The sequence below is a fragment of the Athene noctua genome, chromosome 10 (assembly GCF_965140245.1).
Source record: "Athene noctua chromosome 10, bAthNoc1.hap1.1, whole genome shotgun sequence".
In the NCBI taxonomy this organism is placed as follows: Eukaryota; Metazoa; Chordata; class Aves; order Strigiformes; family Strigidae; genus Athene; species Athene noctua.
Genome location: NC_134046.1, coordinates 12240919 through 12262371, shown reverse-complemented (window position 1 = coordinate 12262371; position 21453 = coordinate 12240919). Strand labels below are relative to the sequence as shown.

Below are 21453 nucleotides of genomic sequence, written 5' to 3'. Positions count from 1 at the left end.
AAGACTACAAATTCTATCTGTTAAAAGAACAATGCCAGTGAAAGTTTACATTGATTTCAAAATGCCAAGTGAAAAAAGATCAATTAGAGGCCAACTCAGATGCGGGATAAAGCACACAGGTTTGTACAGAACTTAAAATTAAGAACTAATGCTCTCTACTGCTATAGCCTTACTGTCTAATAGCTAAACCAGAGCAGCAATAAGACAATGCTATCACTTTAGGGCAAACTATATGCTTGCCGAGTTCTATGTGGCAGTTCTTTAAATTGCTAGAAAAAATTAATTAGGTGATAATCTCTCCCAAGGCCAAATAAAAGACATGGACTATAGAAGCACATGGGCCCTGGTTCTACAGAGTTGACTCTGTGCTCTTTTTGTGTGGCCACACTCTTTTCACGGATATTGTCAGAGGATTTGCAAGAAGTCATACGTTCAGCCTTCACAAGATGGATTATAAATTCCCACGCTCAAGTTGCAAAGCCCATCAAGAAAGGTATGCTGTGGCTTATTCCTCCAAGTTAACAACAACAGTTCTCATGCTCTCATTTCACAGAGCAACAGGGAGGGCTTGAAGGAATAGGCTTGAGAACCTCCCCTATGGACATGTCAACTTTTTTTTTTTGTATCTCATCGAAGAGGAAACAAAATCCCTCTTCTGAAGAGAGCCCACATAGACAAATTTTTCAAAGAAACAGTTACTGAGTAAAGGAAACAACATTATCCAAACCAAATTCTTGTTTCCTTACCTTCTTTCATTCTGGGTTATTGTTCCCTTTTCCAACTTGCCAGCAATGGAACCTAAAACCTTACTTGCATCATTTGCAAAATCCAAGTCCCGAACCTCTGCAGGAGAAACAGGCACTATAGCAAAAGCTTCTTTGTCCTCTTTCACTGGAGAAGTACCAATCTGAAACCCAGAGAAGTTTTATCATCAAACCAAAAGGCAGAAAACAAAGTAGCGATTCACACACTCAGTGATAACAGAATAGAAAAAAAAGCCACGCTTCACTTAGGCAGCACGAGTCAAACTTTGAGAACAGTTGCCCTCTGTGCAAAGCTCAAAGCTGTTCCCAAATCCAGAGGTACACCAGGTGAGACTGCAACTGGTGAGTTACTGTAAACAGGGGAAAAAAAAATCCTCCCTGTGATGACTGTTGTACAGTAGAAATCGAACAGCATAACTAGTGCACTACCACAAAAGCCGTCTTTAAGATAAAATATTTTGTGTAGGCACTACTCATTACGGTTCCACTGCTTGCTGCTTGACAAACCCAGCAGTCTCAAGGGACTGAACTTCTCCTGTCAACACTTTTGTCAAAGTACAGGAATACAAGGACATGCTTGCATAAAGTAACAGAACTTACTTTAAGCATCACAGGTTTCTCCTCTTCTTTATCAATAGGGATATTGGTACTATGAACCCAGGTGTTAGTGCAAAGGTGTCTAAGCCTGACATAAGAGTTCCTGAAAGAAAATCGAAAGTTTCAAAGCATGAGTCAGTTTCCCAGACAGGAAATCTTTGCATTGTTCGAACTGCAAGATGTTGGCAGGCACAAGTGGGGAAAAAAAAGTGTCATCTTTACCCATGCTGCATACCATAACAGAAATAAGAATCTTTCCTTACTTCATTCTGTAAGTTCACCTTAGGAAGTCTTCTTATATAATGACATAGATTCTTCTGTAAAACAGAACTATGTCTATATTTTGTTGCTGTAACTCAGCTGCTGCACAGTAACTAATTAAGTCTCTTCAAGTCCTCACATTTCCACATGCTATAGCATATCTGAGCTGTCAACTTCCTCCCTTATCAGGGAATTATGAGCTGAAAAATGCAAAGTTATCTTATATTTTCTAAACTGAGAATTTTTGGACTCTTTGTGTAGGTAGTCAGTGTTGAACACACATCATAAGTCCATTAAATACCAGAACACAAGACTAGTATGCAGCAATTTTCTTTAGCAGAAGTCCTATGGGGACAGCAGTTCCCAGACTGTTTTCTCAGGTATTTCTGGCATTGACACTATTTCGCACGTACCAGCTGTTTGATAAAACATGTCAAGCCAGAATCAGATGAGCATCTTTGGCCAGAATAAGAAACAGTTTCAGCTGCAGTACAATCTCCTCTCTCCTCACAACCATGGCAGCCCAGAGGACAGAAGAAGCAGCCAGGACAGCTGCTTTTGGTGGCCATGTTAACTTCTGCTGACTTACAGTATCTGATGACTTAGTGAGCTGCTTAAAGTAGATTAAACAAATATGCTGTGCTTTCTGGGTGGGAACAGACAGCAAAGAATCTGCATCCACACTGTATATCTTTGAAGGGTACAGCATCTTTTAAGTACAAGAGGTACCATATGAACAGTAAAGGACATGTAAAGAACAAAACAAAGTGCTAAATACCTGATCTTACACCCTAGCTAACATAATACAGACAGGTCATGGGAGTGGCTTGATAGGACACCCAAGGCTTTTGGTCCCTATTTGTTCACTATCGAGGAAGTCCCTTAATTTCAATTCTCCTATCTGTAAAATGGTGTTTGGTTACTTATAACTTAATTGTAAAGTACTGAAGTGAAGCTTCAGGCACTTGCTCAGTAATTCAAGATTAATTTGAGGAGGAAGCTTCTTTCCAAAGGATAAAAGAAAAAAAGCAGGAGACAGCTTTACCTTAAAAAAAACCCCCAACCCTAACTCCAAAACAGACAGTCAGTTTTAACAGTATGCTTAGCTGTACCTGGGGACAAGGCTGTCTCCTCCTCGCAAGGTGGTAGGGTCCAACTCAAATATGGAGGAGATATCGTTTCCTTCAGGCACAGAAACCAGCGAGTACGCCATCTTCTCCTGAGCACCGCGCAAGCCTCTTCTGGAGGCATCCTGCTCAGGGTCCAGCTGTGGAGCAAGTCCCATCAGAGTCAGACCAAGCCCTCCAGACCCACCCGCCCAGCATTAAACAGATGGGGCCTGTATTTGCAGACACGACCGAACCACTTCAAATACCTGTTAAGACAGCTGGGCTTTAGGACACCAGTGAAACTGACAATTAGGTGGTCTTGCCAACCATTTCTTTGTTTTTCCCTGGTATTAGTAACTTCTAAGTATTTCTGGATCACAAACTCAATAAATCCTAAACCACAGAGGTTATGCCTTGCAGACAGTGCCAGAAGAGACTCAAAATCCCCCAGTCATTCACCTGACAGTGCACTGGAAACACTGACAGTTTCAGATGACCCACATCTGCTAAGATCCCCAACCCTGACGCTACTAGCTCTTGAAGTATATTTGACATATTGCAATTATCATGCTAACAAAGCAATTATGTGAACTGTAAATATAAAAATCAGCAACACTCTGTACCAATAATCTTGCTGGGAAATAATCAACTTCAACAGCAAAAATGGGGCTTGCATTTATGAATCACAGACAAATGAAACAAAAAGCTAATCAAGAAGTTAGATGTCTTGCTGTTTGCACCACAGTTTATGATGCACTCAAACAAAATGATAGGCTACAAAGGCCAGGGCATTAGAGTACCTTTATTTCCAAGGCACTAGCAAATTACCAGCCTCCTTCAGCAAAGTAAAGATACTAACATCAACTGAATAAACCCCTGGATTTTCAAATGAAAGGACTAGCTAGTAGGAAAAAATAAACTGGGAAAAAGGAACAACTTTCTGTAAGATCTTTCCTAGGGAACTACCAGTTATCACTAGTCAATAAAAAAGTTGCTAACTGTCTGACACAACACGGGAGCCAGCTGTCCATGCATAAACATCTAAATCCTAGACATAATTTTCAATGTGATCAAGCAACCAATTTATCAGCTTTTCTGTGATCATGGCACCAGCAGAAGGCAGGCACCCAAAGCAGTCAGCACTCAAGTACCTGTCTTTCAAAGTCCTGGCGTCAGGGATTGCAATCCTTAAACATACGGAAAGGTATCTAATGTTGCTTGTGCCTCAGGATACTCTGCAGTTAGCACATTTGTTGTCAATGAACTTGGCTGCAGAGTAGTGACATTTAAAGTCTGATTTCGCACATGGGAACAGACAGTTAGCTGTATGGAACAGAAATACACATTGGGACCGTGCCTTCAAGAGAAGAACCAACTATAATCTCAGAGTCCATCTGGAGGCTTTACACGGGGAGAAATTTGCTCATTCGGAATGAATTCTCAAAATTTCAGCCATCTCCTTCATCCCCACAGTAAGACAGCTGCTCTGGATTCACAATTTGTACTTCAGGAGACAACTGGTCAGTTATTGAAACTGTGACAAAGCTGAAAATGAGTAGTAAAAAGCAGGAAAAGGGGCAATTTAGAGAGAACTAAAACTTCAGTCCCGAAGCCAAACAACAGCAATCCCCTTTAGTATTGCAAGGTACTTGTTGGCATCTCACCTATGCCCGCTCAAACCTCACTCTGTACAGCTCACTAAAGTATAAGGAGAAAACAACAACAGAACACTGAGCTGTGCAAAGAACCCTGCTGTCTTGCAGACAGCTCACATTCGAATCAAGTTGGAGTTGGGATAAAGTCGGATAAAGCAGCCTACACCACCCTGTCACTAGTGAATGTTAAACGATGCAGTAATGTTGTGTCAGAAATGAATTATGTGCTCCTGATGCTATTCTTCATGGTCTGTTTTTGCCACCTAGTGGTAAAGAGACAGCAGGGAAAAATCAGTACAACCTCGAAGCCGGTGTTATTGTAACTGCACTTATCAGGAGGAGACAGTAGCATATCACCAGTAGGACTGATGTCTATATAAAAGGCCTCAACACTGATTAAATTTCAGAAATTTAAGTCAACAAGTTAGTTCAATGTGGGATTCCCTCCTCCTCAAACAATAGCTTTGTGGGTGGTTTTTGTTCATTTTTTCAATATGTTTACTGAAGCCAAGCTGTCAGAAGATCAGTGTTTGCTGCCAAATACCACCAAGAACTAATCAGGATAACAGCTCAGTATCTGGGGACAAGAGTAAGTGTTTTAATGGCCAAGCTATAATGACAAATCCTTTTAGGAGGAAAAATCCACCCTGCAGGATTTCAAAGCATCATAGCGCATTCATCTTTTAAAAAAATCAGTTGTTGTTCTTTCCCATATCTGAATGGAGCAAATCTTCCATAATACAAGTTAAACGATCCAGAAAGCTGTGTATGCCTACACTCAAATCCAACTAAAAAAATATAATCCACAGTGGAAAGTGCTGTTCCAGTTTTATCTGTTTTCAACTACTGAAACAATGCGGTTTCCCTTTGGTGTCAAAGAGAAGCTTCTATTAATATAAAGCATCAGCACACTCAATCTTGGACACAACAACATTTACAGAAAACAACATATACTTGCTTTCACAGAATGGCACTGAAATCATTCTCACCCCACCATTCTTGCTCTCTAGACCCTTTATCCTGGCTTTCCTGCAACAAGCTAAAATGAGAGGGGGAATTAATTTCTTAAACAAGGAGGCGAGACAACTGACTGGCACTGCACTATGTGAACATCCCGGCAGGGACACTTGCCATCTGGCGTCACCTTGAGCAAGCAGCTTTTCAGACGTCTTCAACAGAGTGCTTCAAGGAGGCAAAGGTTTAAGAAATAAGGAAGACAGAAAAAGAGATGGTACAAAGTGGGGAGGTGAGGGGGTCCAATTAACTTATAAATTTATAAATTCGGTTCCAAGTATATTGCTCTTCACTAAAGCCTAATCCAGTTTTCTAAATCCACTCCCCTTGACAGGCCTTAAAAGCCTTCAGATTATTCTCAGTCTTTTAGTTTCTTCACTAGCAACAAATCCTGGACCATCTATGCAATGGCCAGGTAAATACCTGGGCCTGTGTCAAGCCCTCCTCAATTAGGGGCAAGATCATACTCTTGCCTATACTTACTGAGGATTGACACTCCAGGTCATCTTCCTCATAGTCAGGGTTTACCTGATGAAACAGAATCACAGGCACGTCAAAACTCTAACAGAGCTGGAAGTGGGAAACAACCTCAGCGCAGTCTAAACTTATTTTGTAAAAAATGCACTCTACTGCTACAACACTACCAGGCATGCAGAACAAATATACTGTGCAAACTGAGTCATTTCTAATTGGGCATCTGTCTGTCCACGAGTTAAGCAGTTAAGTAATCTGCAAACATACAGAGATTTATCTTATTCAGGATAATCACTAAAGGACCAAGAGGGGTAGAGAGTTACCAAGTTTCAGGATTTTATTTTTCTTTTAAATCCCAAGTGGAATTTCCAACTAGAAATTACTGACTTGGCAGAAATCTTTTAGAACAAACATTATTCTAACCATGGATCAGGTGAGCAATCGCCTCTGGTATATTTTTGCACAATGTAAGACTATGTTTTTATTTTGGCTGATTAGCAAATCCAAGATTTACTGGAAAAGCTCTATACTGGATCACCACTGAAAAGGATTTGCAAGTGTTCATGTGACAAAATGCTGGTGTTTTACCAATCTCCTTATTAGAAGAATATAAAATAGGATATTTAATTTGGACTTTTCCCACCGAAACTCTCAGGTCAATAGCATGGGCTGAGACAGCCCTTCTGCCCTGCCATGCACTCTTACATACAGGACAGCTTTACTTCCAAAGGTTTGTGCATTGGCATGTTGATATATTCATGCTTTTAAGTAAATAGTAGTAGTTTTAGTAAACTTTTACAAGTATTAAGCAGCAAAACTCAAAATTATAACCCTTTTTAAAAAAGTCCTGAAATTTTATTTCAATGGGAAAAGATCCCCACTATGGAGAAAGAAAGAGATTTATTTTGTGCTTGGACAGCTAAGTGTTATCTGCAGTACTTATAAGACTGGTCTAAAGTCTAACTGCGTTTCCATTCTAGTCAGTTCTACAATTCCGCTTGGAAATCAGTGATACAAGAAAAAGTAACAATAGTTGAATTCATTTTCCCCCAAAGGCTCTCAGCCATTTTCAATTTATTCATCTATTAATAAATTCATCTTGATTTCTACTGCCCACATGACAGGATACTATTTAGTGTCTATTCTCTACAGGAGAAGAGTTATTGGCTCTAGAATTCATACAAAAAGTGAAATAAGCCCAAGACTACCCCGTACCATGGTGTTCTTTCAAGTCTCTTTCCCTTTGTTTCCTAAGTTTAACCATGTACTTTTGTACTAAGGACCCAAACACCTCTCTCCTCCCCTGTGTCTATTTTTAGAGCAGGAAATAAAAGATTTTCAGAAGGTGTGAAAGGAAGAAGAGACTGTGGAATAAAAGAGAGTTCCTAAGCAAGCCCCAGCACCTACCTCTGCTGCTAGGTAGTGTCCAGTAGCAAGGTGTTTGAACCTGAAAAGGCTGTTCCAGTACCCCGCACCACCACGACAAGGATCATGCTGCACCACCTACAAGGGAAGGGAAACCACATTTATATTGTATGTCTTTCAAACATAGCATTTACCGTATTTCACATGCAGGTAAGAGGAAACAGGACAAGGAGCTCTAGAAAAGTTATGTCCCTGTGTGAACAACACACAGTAAATACTTTGATTTGGCTACAATTAGTTCATTTCAACAATTTTGGAATGACAGCAGGAAGATTAAACTGAAAGTTAGAGATGTAATTAAGGTGCTGTAGATGTGCATGTGTTGCTAGGTCTTGAAATAAACTTCCTAAAGAAATGCAACAAATCCTTTACCTTTTTGGCAAAACTATTTTTTGACCTTCTTAAAGTGGATGAGGGAAGACACATGGAAATATTTCAAATGCAACTGTGCTGTACAAAAGAATATGGAAGACATATTTACTCTCTAACTTCTCCTGTGGCAGGCAGTGCCTCCAACACCAGATGATCTGTTACTTCTTATTGGCTACTCTGTGGGTACATTCACTTCCTTCGGGAAAACTCAGCATAGCTGGCCTGTGCCTGTCAGGGAAGGACTATCCTACCTCTGCCTCACATTTACCACAGGATAACTGCACACACATGGACAGTTACCACAGAAGTTACTGATGTGTTGTAACATGTTGAAATAGCATTAATTATAGGTAGGCTTTTACTTCAAATATGGGAGAAGCTGTGTACCAAAGTGGATACTTCCAGAAAGTGTATGAGAAACACCTATCCACCATTACAGTTCCTTTTACAATTCTCACATGCAGTTTATATGGCAAACATTTAAAATCATTAACTCATAACATAAAATCATAACACTACCAATAGACTGAGGATATTTTAAGAAGCCAGTGATGGCCAAGGTATTAGTCACTCTATTTAAAAGCCAAGTAAAGAAAAAAAACAGTCCAGACAAGCAACACACAGAGACTAGCAAAGGGTTGCAAACTCCTATCAAATGAGGATATGCATAATCATATTATTCCACACCAAAAATAGAGTGTTCAGTACACTCAGCAGGACAGCTGAAATTATTAGCTCGTGTTGAAACTTCAGTGACTGGTGAGAAAATGACTTCATACGTGCTTCTCTGTCCCCTTTTCCCAAATTGTCAAGAACCTGAATTTGAGAGCTATCTGGTGCACCATTAGAGATTGGAACTCTGTTTTGATTTGGCACACAAAGCACAGTAAGTAAAAGACTTTTAAGATTAAACTTTTAACAACAAGATGACTTTTACCTAAAAAAAGAAATCCAGGTATGCTGTTTTTAAACAGAAACAGTAATTGTTCCTATAAAGCCACCCCAGGCTGAGTTACAATTCTTACCTCTACTTCCCACAGGGCTTTTGAACTGGTTGCAGACGTGGCCGACTGCCTCCCTGTCGTTCTCAGGAAGACATGCTGCTTCTTCCTATGCTCATCGCAGGTCAGAAACTTCTCCTGTTCTGCATGAAACAGTCTCACCACATCCCCCTGTACAAGCCCAGACAGCATGGTCAGTACAGACATTACCCATCAGTGAACAAGTTACAAGCAAGTAGAGTTTTGAGTCTTACCCCTTTGAGAATATCATCTTTGTTATCGCTCCATTTCATGAAGAGAACTATTTTCCAGCTTGTATTGCAATTCACAGAGTTGACCTAAAAGGAGAACTAAAACCATTAATCCCACTGTCTTGTACCTGCACAAGACACGGCCACAAAATACTGCCTCACTTTTCAGACAATTTTCAGCAGAATACTGCAGCTCCTGTTGCACTGCTCTAGAGAAGGAACACCCTTTCTGCGTTTACTGCAGAACAAGTAACTACAGAGCTGACTTGCTAGGAAGGCAGGTGCTGCACATCACTGCGCCATGACATCTGATTTTGAAGGAAAAATCTTGGTTTTAGCCCATCAAGCCAAAGAAATCAAACTCAAACCTCTATCCAGCAACCAATAGATATGAGAAGAGTCTGATACTCTATTAAGTTGCTGATTAACAAGATAACCATACTACACAATGCCACATGTACCAACCAACCAATTTTCCTAAAACAAGGCCCAGCAGCTCAGCTGAAACAGAGAGGTTTGTACAGTTGCTCCAGCTGTGTCAATCTGTCCTTACCTCATTGCATCCTGGATTATCGACAAGCTGATGACTACTTGCATGAAGAGGCTGGCCAGCATTGACAGGATTCAAGACTACTTTGTCTCCAATGACAACCTGTAGATAAGCAGAGCATCAGACAGAAATTTGCACCCTGAGAAAGCTTTTTCTTTCCTTTTTAATGGAAGTGATGGGAGGAAGTCACCTTCTTGCAGTTTGGAGAGATGCCTATCTGAGTATGAAAACCAGGACTGTTTGCTTCAGAATCATCATACTCAGCCATTCAGGCAGGAAAAAGCCCCTGTGCTACTGGACTCAGGCTTGCAGAAGAAACACAGACTGCAATTCTGGTAACTAACCTATCTGCTGGTTTCCATAAAGTTCTTTCATTGGTTAACATTTAACAAGTAATTCCTATAGCAAAAGGTCAGCCAAAAATCATCCTTCTCCAAGACACACTTTCATTGGTAAAATCAGATTCTTGACCAGGCTGGCACATGAATGAAGAGAAAGACACCTTATTATGGACTGTAAAGATCCTGTTCTTCCCTTCTAGGGAAAAATCTTAAAACCAAAAAGCTTTTTCTGTATCGAAAAGAACTATTCTTAGTGATAAAGTGTCTGAGAATTGGTGTGATTTTAAAGTGCTTAATGGTCACCAAGACTGTGCTACCCTGTGCTTTGGCTTTCCTCTGTGTGTGTGTGTCTGTAGAAGAGGAACAGGCACATCAAAACGTATGGGGCTAGTCCACAGGATGAATTATTCCTACTTTATTAAGTCCGCTGTGTTTACGTGCCAAATATATACCTGGACTATATCACAGAGCACAGTGAAGCTTATTACCTCCTGGTTCTAGGCAGATAGCATACCCAGATGACTCAGATTTTGTAAAAAAGAGATTTAGAGATTAAAATGGTAATTCATTTAATTCAGAGCCAATTATTTTCCAGATTTCCCATGAACAGGACCATTTAACCTCATTATTACCTCATTCCTCAAATACAAAATGATGATGAATTCTGATTCCAAACTGACAACATTGAAAACCAAGATGCTAATTATTTGTTCCAAATCTACTGAAGGAACTCAACATTTCCTACCATTGTGAATTGGACAGGAATTGTGAGAGGCCAGCGTAATTAGGTCCCTTATTCCCTCCAACGTTAAATCATTCCACGTTTCCAAAATACAAGTTGCCATAGCAATTTTCCTCCCCCTCATGACAGCATAGGAAAAAGGTTGTTCCTGCAACATCACGCACTAAAAGATCTGTGCATTTCATTAATTGCAAGACAGGCCTCCCAAAAGAAGCTTTGCCAAGCTGTGCACAAAGCAATACGGGAAGATATTCCCCTTCACACTTACGCTGTCTCCAATGGAACGTAGCTTGTAGAAGGGCTGTATGTAGAACCAGGAACCCTCATTTCCAGCTTCATCCAAGGTCACCCTCATAGCATTCTTCTCTAGTAGAGCTGGAAGCCTCTTATTTACCGTTAAGTATTTGTTACTTTTCAAGTGAAGCAGCTAGAATAAGAATTAGAGTTCAGTTCTAAGAATGCTCATTTTTCCTTCCCTCAGTAAATAGCAAGTGTGAATAAGATAACCACAATACTATACAGGACTTACATAATTTAGTTTTTAAAAATACTGATCAGGCACAATTTCACTTGCATTTCTTTCAGTGTATATACAGTTTTACAGCACAAAACTTCTTCAGCTAATTCAACTGTTCCTTCTCCAGCAAATGATAAACACTTAGAAATGCCCTCATCACTTTACGACAGCCTGTTCAAAAACCCAGGATCAAAAGTTGTAAAATGCTGGGGACTAAGTGGCTTTCCCTGGTACAAAGAGGGTGGCAAGAAGCAAAGCTGCTCATATCTTGCATTGCTCCATCTCATTTAACATAAAATGTGACTGCTTCTTTGAAGACTCTCCTCAAAGAGTCCCATTCTTCAACCCTTGCAGAGTGTGCACCATTGGCACGAGAATGTGAGCTGCAACACGTCACACCCCAGCTCTCGACCTACCCAGCTCCAACCAACTGTTGTTAAGTTCCCAGTAAATTTAGCAGACATGTACTTTCAAACAGAAAGCTGCTTTCTGATGCCTTTTGACTACCATAAATACTCACAGAACATATGGGAGTTATGGAAAAATATGAGTAAAAACTTATCACCACTCTTAATAGTGCTGATGTTTGCAGTCCAATCAAAAATGGGTGTTATTTTTCTTTCATCATTAATTTTTTTTTTTTTTTTCCCCTCAAACTCACAGGCCAGTAACATACTTAACCAAGACAGGCACTTCCTCAATCAGGTTGCTCCAAATCCTCCGACTGCTTTAAAGGGTGGCCATCAATTTCCCCTTGCAACAAGAAAGCCCTGTCTAGTCCTGCTCGTAGCCACCACCCCTGTTGGCTGGTACTGTGTCAGCAGAATAGAACCCACCTGTATAGAAATCTCTTAATCTGAGGCTCAGTATACTCAGCTAACTATGCCTATTTTGGACACGTGGAGGCACTCTACCTAGTGGAAGTCGGTTTGTTTTGGTTTCATATTATGTTCCCCAGTCTTTTCATTACACAGTTGCTGTACTTTCCATTTTTCTTGGGTTTGAGACATGATTTGGGTTTTTTTCCCCATTCCCAGGGACCTAGCATATCCTTTGCTTCAATGGACTGCAGTTACTTATATGACTTGATTTTTCCTTCACTGGGTCAGTTTAGTATTTGATGTGTCAACATTTAATTGTGAGAGACCATATATGACATCGTACAGTGCCTGTGCCATCTTCCAAATGGCCAACTCTAACAAAGGCTTTAAGTAGTATTTCTGAAGAAAGCAACCATATGGTGATCTCAAAAAGAAAAGCTCAATTAACCCATAATAAAAAAAGTTACTCCATCATAGCTGTACACCTAGTTCTTGCTTCAGAGGATCCCACTTCAGGACACTGTCATACCTTGCAAAACTAGACTCTTGTCCATGAACTCCAGAAATTTAAAGTCACGTTCATTCTGTATAGGATTTTGCTCAAAGATGTTCACAGCCTACCTGGATAACATTGCCATACTGGATGACTGTTCCCAGCAGCTTCCTGTTTTCCGTTTCGTTCTGTTTCTTTTCCAAATCTGCCGCATGCTGAAATTAAAGAACAATTCAACTGCTGATTGTCTCATAAAAAGAGTGGCCAAATGCCCAAGGTTCTATAAGACTATTTCAAAGAACTGGAAAAACAGCAAGCATCTGAAACAGCCTAATTTCCTTTTTCCAACTTCTAACAGCCTAAGTTTCAATTACCTTTTTCAGTTGTTCAGGACAATGGACACACAGCAATTAAGCAACCCATGATTTGGATAAATATGACAATTTTGGAATAAAACATGAGGTGAAAAGCTCAGACAAGATAGAAGACAAATCATGAGAAGACAACAGAGCTACGGAGGGAAGGTGAAAAGGGATGGGTAACTACTGAAGCCAGGAAGTCTATATTCCTTTCCACTGGACTTCTATACAAATTGAAAGGAAAGGTCCTCAACTCTGGTTCTTTATTTTACTTTGCCAATACAGGCCTTCTACAGCCTGTTTAGGCCAACTCTAATCATTTTCACTATGCAACAGGATTATTTAGAAGACATTTACAAATGCCCTCTGCAGCTCTTGAGTACATGAGTTCCCAATGTCCCAGCACTGCAGAGTCTGTACTTCAGGAGGCTGAAGGATACTCTGTGCTGCATTACAGATGGGCTATGAAAATACAGTCAGGCATTTCTGTATCACACTAGCATGGTAATAGAAGAGAAAGCCCTTGCAAAGCACAATGCTCATAGGGATACATTGTTTTATTTGGTAATTTATCACTAGCCTCTTGCACGTTGTTTTGTTCTAAATTAAGAGAGCTATTTTGCTCAGGCTGATTTTAAACAATTTCATTTGATTAAAAAATTCTCCTACTTAACATGAAAAATTTTTTTCATGAAAAAAATTCTGTATTTGCTTTAACTGATATCTGGCAGTAGAGAGTAATTTAAAACTAGACTTTTTTGGAGGCTAAAAATCAATGTTTATGGTTTGGTTCTCAGATCTCAAGGACTACAGTAGGTCGAGTTTTCTCCTGGAAGAGAAGAAAGTGTCCACAGTTCCTAATTGTAGGAAGGTAAAGTAGTAATAACACAGAACAAAGCTTTTCTACTGTAAAGGAAGAGCTATCTGTATACTGTTATAAAACTTCAGCTTACACAAAACATGCTATTTTTAGATATTGTGCTAGATATGATAGCTGGCTCTTGCTCCAGGAGAACCTGGAATACAGCTGCTCATTCAAAGTCAAAAATATATTCAGAAATACAATGCAGCATACCATCTCTATTACTGAAGTATAACAATTTTTGCTTGATTTCAAAGCATTCTATCAAGAAAGGATTTCTTTAAAACATTAGAGCCCTCTCAACTATCAACAGCAATCACAAAAGACAGGACTTCTCTGCCTGCGCTGGACGGGGTGTCACATTTATTATAAACAAAATAGCGTATTCTGTGAAAACACAATTAAGACTTTGGAAGCATTTCAAAAGCACACACCAAAACTGACACTCATTCAAGAAGGATCATTTTCTCTGGCCACTAGATGTCAGCTTCTGAAACAGCACTGATTCTTGATACCAAAGAAAGACAAGTGTCCCAGATTTTTAAATCCCTTAAATGGCATTAACTTAAAATAACCTGACCTCAGCATTGAGTGCTCCACAGCAGACAATAAATTCCACCAGCAGACAAACAGAAGCCAAAAAAGGCAAGTGATGATGAATACATCTTGCATCACCAATTTCATTAGAAATTATATACACTGATAAAGAAATCCAATCATGGGCAGAGCTAACAATTGTGTGCACATGTTCCAGGGCACAGCCCCCCCAATACACATCGTGAAACACATAGGGTTTTTTAGTGTATTCCATGTGCCACCAAATGGAAAAGATGACACATATGATTGACAGAAAAAAGTTTTGATATATATGGGTGATGTACATGATACCAAATTTTTTTAAAAACATTCATCAGCCCCAGGTCCCTGAAGACCTGATTTGACACATGCTACATAAAGGATTAGCCTTTATGTCAATGTGATGCGTATTAAATAATCTCCAATAAAACTGTAGAGGCCTCAAATTCCTTCACCAAATCAAACATGTAGTTCGTGCATGGTGGTACATTTCTGTACAAACATCATTCAGCTGAAGCTAAATACTGGAAAAATCTAACCCTGTATTTCCATAGGGACCCCAGCACAAAATGGTAAAGTGTCAGACAAATAACAGGTTCCAAACACCTGAACTGGCATGTACTGAGGAAAGAGAAGACAACTTTAAAAGACATTGTGATTCAGGGCAATTACACAGTATTTTTCTTCTACATGATGTAGTATTTAGACCATACTTTCTCTTTAAAATCCATAAACTCTCACACATATCCTGTGGGCATAAACTCTCGCCTTCCCTCATACACCAGAACAACCAAACTCAAAATGTGTCGTTACTTAAAGCTTGCTGGCACAGTCTACCGCTCTTATCATTATTAAAGGGGCAGGAGAAATGCAGCACAAGTGAGGGACCTTTGTGCTACAGCCAGTACCAAAATAGCTTTCTCTTTGCCAGGTTAATACTTCAAGGTTATAAAATTATGTTTTCAGAAGAAAAATGAGTCAAACAGTCAGCCTTTGTGAAATACAGGAGCAAGGCAGCCATATGGCAATCAGCAAATGACACTCTCCTACAGGGCCATTTTGTATTTCAGTCTACAATGAGCTTAATATAGACTTAAAGAAACTAAAAATATTTAGAATTGTAATTTTGACATGAAGTACTCTAGCTATGTAATTTTAACATAAACATGGAGTTTATTTAACTCTAAAGTCAACAGATGGTATTTAAGTTAAGCTGTGTTTTTTTTATGTAGGAACTCTAAAAACAGCAATCAACTGCCTTACTGGGTTTTCAGCTGCTGAATGTCAACATTTTACCCAGAAAATATTAAATACTGCAAGCTATTAAGGAAGGAGAGGCTGTCTGGCCTTATAATTACTCATAATTATCCATCAACCTTTAAACGTATTAACAGCAGCTATGTTTGAGGAATCCCAATAGATTTCTCAGACTGGTGGCTCAGATGGCATCTACCAGCACAGCTAACGCCCGTGACTTCCCACGTTGAGATGCAGTGCCTGAGAATCTTCTACTCTGTGTAGCTGTTTGAAGGATCCTATTTTTATGCTGTTACCACCCAAAATGCCCATGTAGAGCACTACTATAGGTTAGCACAGGTTAATAATGGAAGCTTAAACAGCTGTCCTGACTAACTCGGTATCATACATATTGGTAGTGGTGCAGACAGACCTTGACCAGCGTGCTGTTGTAAATCAGAGGCTGTTTAAAGAGTTACTTTTGAGCAAATGTCTCAAAAGGAGTCTTGTATACTAATTTCTACATACTTTCTTGATGTCTCTGGGTTATTGTGTCAAGTTGACTGAAATTACTTAAAGCAATACAGATGAGAGTGTTGATGATCAAAAGGAGTCTAAGCGTGGATACTTACGTGCAGTTTATTGAGTAGCACAGCATCAGTTGTGCTGTTAGCTCCTGGCTTTGCTGCTTTCCAAAACTGCTTTTGAGCAGAGTACCGGTTCATGGGACATAGTTTGAACAGGCAATCTATAAAAAACAGATGAAAACCAGAAAGATTGGTTCAACCATTTGTAATTATCTGGATTTTTTGCTACTAACATTGTCCAAATATTCCAGCAGCAAAGAAAGGTTTATAAACAAATTCCCAAAAGCTCTTGATCAGACAAATGCTTTTTTGAGCAACAGGAATGTTGCCCCATGAACGATAAAAATTAACTGCTGCTGCCAAACATATGATGCAAGACCAGAAAATTTAGAACTCGGCCCAGTCAAACACACTACCATACTAAAATGGTAACACATTTCAACGGTTTCCCAGGCAAAGAGATTCATTTACACACTTTCAACTTTTTGGTTTTCTACTTTGATTGTGCGAAGTAGCATACCTGCTAACATTGGATTGGGGGTTTTTTGGTTTGGTTTTGTTGTTGTTTGTTTAGTCTTTAGAACAAATCTCTTCTATTGCTAGGGAAAAATGAGGCACAAAGAATTGGAGAAACTCAACTAATAAAGTAGCAGTAGCATAAAATACCCCCAAAGAACAGCACGTACAAGCACAGACATTCAAAGCGTAGCTCGAGGTAACAGTGAACCCCTCAGGGTGTCGGGTTCTTTACTCAGTCTATCCACACTGTTTATTTAACATTCTGCCTGGCAAAGGCCAGGAATTACAGACCATTAGTCTTATGAAAAACACATTTTTATATTCAAGTGATGCTAACTTATCAGTAATAAAACCAAATTAGCTGCGTTTACTATTTTTCCTCTTCTCTGTTGCTAAGCAACCGAACACGCAAAAAAATAAATTAAGCTTTTCAAACACAATGCCTAAAGTAGCAGCTTAGAAGTTTCAACAAAGTGCCAAAAAAGCCTGAAGGCTGTTCCCAGTGCCTCTTTGGCAATAGCGTGGATGTACAACTTCAAGTTTCTAATTCACATGGCATTTGTCATGGCTCCTGATGTATTCTTACAGGCAAGCACTGCAATTTGGGATGCAGCAAGCTAAGGAGAGACCTACCTGGGTGTTTTATCTTCACTGTCTGAAAAGCACAGCTGCTTGTGGGATACTGTGCTAATAAGACTCACTGGATGCACATCAACCAAAAAGGTAAAAACCCCCCACCGAAGACAAGTCATTTCAGCTCTGCGGAGGATAAAGTTGCTGAAGGTGCTGAGCTCTGCTAGAGACAGACTTTTGCAACTTTATCTGGGGACACCATTTGAGACGGACACCTTAACTCTTCTCACACCTTTATTAAAGTAAATGCCTATTTGATGTCACTCTCTCTGCCTAATCCATCACCAAAGCACCATTAGAGCATACCAGGCAATATCAAACACCTTTCACAGAAGGGCAAAGGTCTGTCTTCAAAACAAAATCCCCTTCTAATGGGGCGAAGCACCAGAGGCAGATTGGCGTTTCATCTCAGTGAGCCACTGCCTGCTGAAGGGGCTGATCAACTTGTCCAAAACCACCACAGCAACTCCTGCAGCCTGCTCAGCTGGTGGCTCAGTACACCAGCAACAGACCCAGCAGGAGCTGCATAGGGCACTGGGGATCTTTAACAGAGTAACACATACTGGGGAAGGATAGAAAGAGCTGAGGCATGTGGAAGGAGATTTAATTGCATCTATCCAGAATGCTCACCTCCACTTTGACACTACCTGCTTATAGCTTCTGAACAAACAAGGAAAGTGGAAAATGAAGTGCACGCCATCCTTTCCAGGTTTGCTCTCTTCAATGTATTTTTCATTTACATAAAGATGATTCACAGAGATTGACAGCACAGAATAGACGCAAAAAGCCACTGCAGGCTGGCACTTTAAGCTAAGACTATGCATTGTAAGCAACACACCAGCTATAAAATTTTCTATTTTTGCTTAAACCATCAGCTCACACAATGACAGCAATTAACACACAGAATTGCATAGAAGAATTAATTGTATGCTAGATTTAGTCACTATGCAAGTGTATTTTTTTCAGTCAAGAAAGTTGTCAAGCTAGGCTTAACTTCCAAATTGTTAACTGCAGGCAACCTCCTCTCTTCCCTGTAGCAGGGGGGCAAAGGTCTACAAGTGTTTGACCTTGTTCAATGAAAGAAAGAAAAACATAACATGTTTTTCTTAGGTTTTCTTCCTAGTTACAAAGTCAAAGCTACAGATCTAAAACAAACAATGACAAGCAGGCAACATTTTTCTTTTTCTCATATTTGTCCTATAAAATCTGCACCTTAAGTGGTTAAGGATTTAAACTTAACCTTGTTCACCTTAATATGACCACCAGAGGCTGGTTTGTATGGAGTGTATTTCACCATGAGTCGAGCTACATGAACTTTATGGCCAGAAGACTTTTAGACCTCCGGATTCCATAGGTTTTTATTTTTTTACAAAAAAAAAAGTCAACATGCAAGGATGTACTAGCTGGGTACCACCACAGTCAGCAATCTGCAACCCACAGTAGTGATAACTGCAAAAGGTAAACCAACTACTTGTCACTAACTTAGGGAAGTTAGATTTATTTTTAACAGATCCAAAGTGAAACCAAAGCAGCTGAAACAATGAGTTACCTGCTCTGATCATGGATCTGAGCAGCTTTAGTCACATGGGAAAGGTGATAAAGCTATTACTGTGAAGTAATTACATCTTATTATACAGTTTGTTAAATATTAACCATGAAGGAAAGCATTTCCTTTTCAGATCAAGATATACAGTGAAAAATGGCAGAATCGCACACTGAGTAAGTGTAAAAATAAAATACTACGTAACTGCTGATGAAATGATGACACATCATCAAGCCTGAACACAGAACAAAGGTCCTGCAGGAAGAAGTGATTGCATCGTTGTGTACTATCCCATCATGCACATGGATGATGAATGAACGTTATATGGACATGTAGTAAACCTGCATTTCAATGCGTCCAAGCTAAACCCTGTTCTTTCACCAGCAATTGCTCTGCATCTAATAAACTGAACTGAGTAAGACCATAATTGCACCATGTAATACATCAGTGCTCTCACTGTTTGGATATTTAGATCCCCACATGGGCCTTTGCCACCTGCAGCTCACAAGAATATTGTCAGTGATGTTTGGTTATCCTCTGCATGTACCAGCACCACAGAGGAGCAGTCAAAATCAAGGATACTGGAGACACTAAACAATTCCACGTTCTGAAGTATTCTGGGGTTCAATGGAGAAACTTGCCAGCTACATTATTCCAATGCAATTGTTTCCACACCATGCTTTTAATTTTCTTTTATCACTTTCCCCTTCCCTTCTCTTGTATTAGATCTTGCCCCTTTCCTACCCAGCCAGCCTCCACATTTCCAACCTTCCCTACCAAACCAAGCCCAGCCAGACTCTTTACTTCCATCCCAATTAATTTATTCAGCCCCCAACAACTGATTGATCCATCCCTTCTCTTTCCCCTCCACAAGCAGCAGTGTAAAGGTCCCCACCTAATCCTTGAGGAAAGCTTATGTTTTGCCCAGACAATCCTCATCGTTTCTCAACTTCATCATTCAAGGCATCTTAATCTCCCAAAGCATAAGGAACCAGAACTTTACAAAGAGAAGGATAGGATTGTTTGGGTTTTTTTTGTTAACCATCACCACAGTATTTTGTCAATCACTTTTTAGGAATACAGACTTTTCTTTAAAAACACATCTGGGAAAAGTACCTGGCAAAAAGAAGAGTCAGCCAAAACAGTAAAACTTAAAAATATCAGGCTGGAAAAGCATCTCCTAACATAAATTTTCAGCCAACCTTGAGACTCCACACTGCTTCCACCCCTACCCTGTAGCAAACAAGAACTGCACTGCATGGGGGCAGGGGAGCTGCTGCTGGGCAAGTGAAAATTATCACACGGCAAATCCCTCCACAGGACTAACAGCATCTGGGGTCACAGATGCAGGACCTGACTCAAGAGACAGACCACCACTTTCACACATAGTTAAGCTCCGAATGCTTCCTCTAGTGCTGCCCTGTGACAGCAGTTTGCTGGCTGTTCTACCTGTCCCCATCCTGTTCTACCTGTCAGGGTCCATGCAATCACGTATACACAATTTTGCTTTCCTAGCAAAATGAAAAATATGACCAGACTGATATTTTTGTGTCTTTTTTTTAAATGGACTCTGTTGCATTGGAATTTAAGTAGCACTTAGGTAGTATGTTAGTAAGATTATTACAAAATATAATGCAAGACTTGTTCAAAACTGCAAATACCCACTAACTCCAGAGATGCTGGAATGATTTGGAGAAGTATTTCGGAGCCCACCCAAGATACTGTCACATTTGTGCACATCAAGCTGCCTAGAAATACAGGAGGCCCACTCAGACATACCTATAGAATTCCAGTCTTCCCTTCAGAGGGTGTCCCCACCACTTAGGGCATTAAGTGACATTTTTGTGTCAATTCTACCCTTGGTATATGAAACAGCTTGGAAAGTTGTTAAACTGATACTGCAACACCCAAAGCTCTTCCTGGTGCCTTTGCTGGGTGACAGCTGGATATTAGCCACTATTAAGTCTTTCCATCTTTGCTACTTTCAGAGCTCAGCTCAGTTTTGAGTTATACTCCCCAATTTTGCTCACTCTGCCATTCTCCAGTGTGCTTGTTTCTAAACGATCTGGAAGTACTTTCAGCTTCAGCCAGGCTGGTTGTGTAATACACCACTCATCATTTTTTCCAAATCTCCCCTGGTTATTTTAAGCCTTTAGTAGAAAGTCTTCACCAACTTCTCTGCAGTTAGAGAAAGCAGGCATCAAATATTTTGTTGGCAACAAAAAGGTGCGTCATTTCATTTTTCACACAGACCCAGACTTTATGAAATGCCAACTGGAAAAAGGTAATAGTCAAGAAAAGTTATTCCCTCTCAAAAATCATACTTCAGAGTACTTTCAGATGCGGTAAATCTATAAAGATGAAGATATTTAAATAAGTCACTTAAAAACCCCACTGAATATTTAACACCAACACAGCTGTTTCTTCGTTACTTGAAAAAAATCAAACTCCTTTTTGCGCAGCAATACTAAAATTAAAAGAAAATTAGCAATTCCCTGTTGAAATTTAGCAGTTTGTCTTCAGACTTATCTATACTTAGATACCTGATATTTCCCCAAGGCCAAAGCCAGCTCACAGTAGAGAATAAATGTAAGGATAGTATTTTTTATTTTTTATTTTAGATAGCAGCAAAGAAGATGAATTAACGTAGTTGGTAATGTCAATAGAAGTTTTTGACTTCATATTTATGAAAGTTGCACAGTTTAATAGGCTCACAAGGATGATAACACTCCACAGGATGAAGAGATTATT

At 39.8% G+C, this 21453-nt stretch overlaps 1 protein-coding gene across 1 annotated transcript in view; it reads right to left on the bottom strand.

Annotated features, from left to right (window-relative positions):
• Positions 1–21453, bottom strand: part of ITPR1 (inositol 1,4,5-trisphosphate receptor type 1) — a 170770-nt gene that overhangs the window by 110595 nt on the left and 38722 nt on the right. The window contains exons 4-14 of the mRNA XM_074914301.1: positions 16053–16168; positions 12516–12602; positions 10825–10983; positions 9477–9575; positions 8927–9010; positions 8697–8843; positions 7282–7377; positions 5884–5928; positions 2735–2889; positions 1365–1464; positions 747–907 (exon numbers count right to left, since the gene is read on the bottom strand). Coding sequence (XP_074770402.1) covers positions 747–907; positions 1365–1464; positions 2735–2889; positions 5884–5928; positions 7282–7377; positions 8697–8843; positions 8927–9010; positions 9477–9575; positions 10825–10983; positions 12516–12602; positions 16053–16168 — 1249 coding nt within the window. The remainder of the gene's footprint in view (positions 1–746; positions 908–1364; positions 1465–2734; positions 2890–5883; positions 5929–7281; positions 7378–8696; positions 8844–8926; positions 9011–9476; positions 9576–10824; positions 10984–12515; positions 12603–16052; positions 16169–21453) is intronic.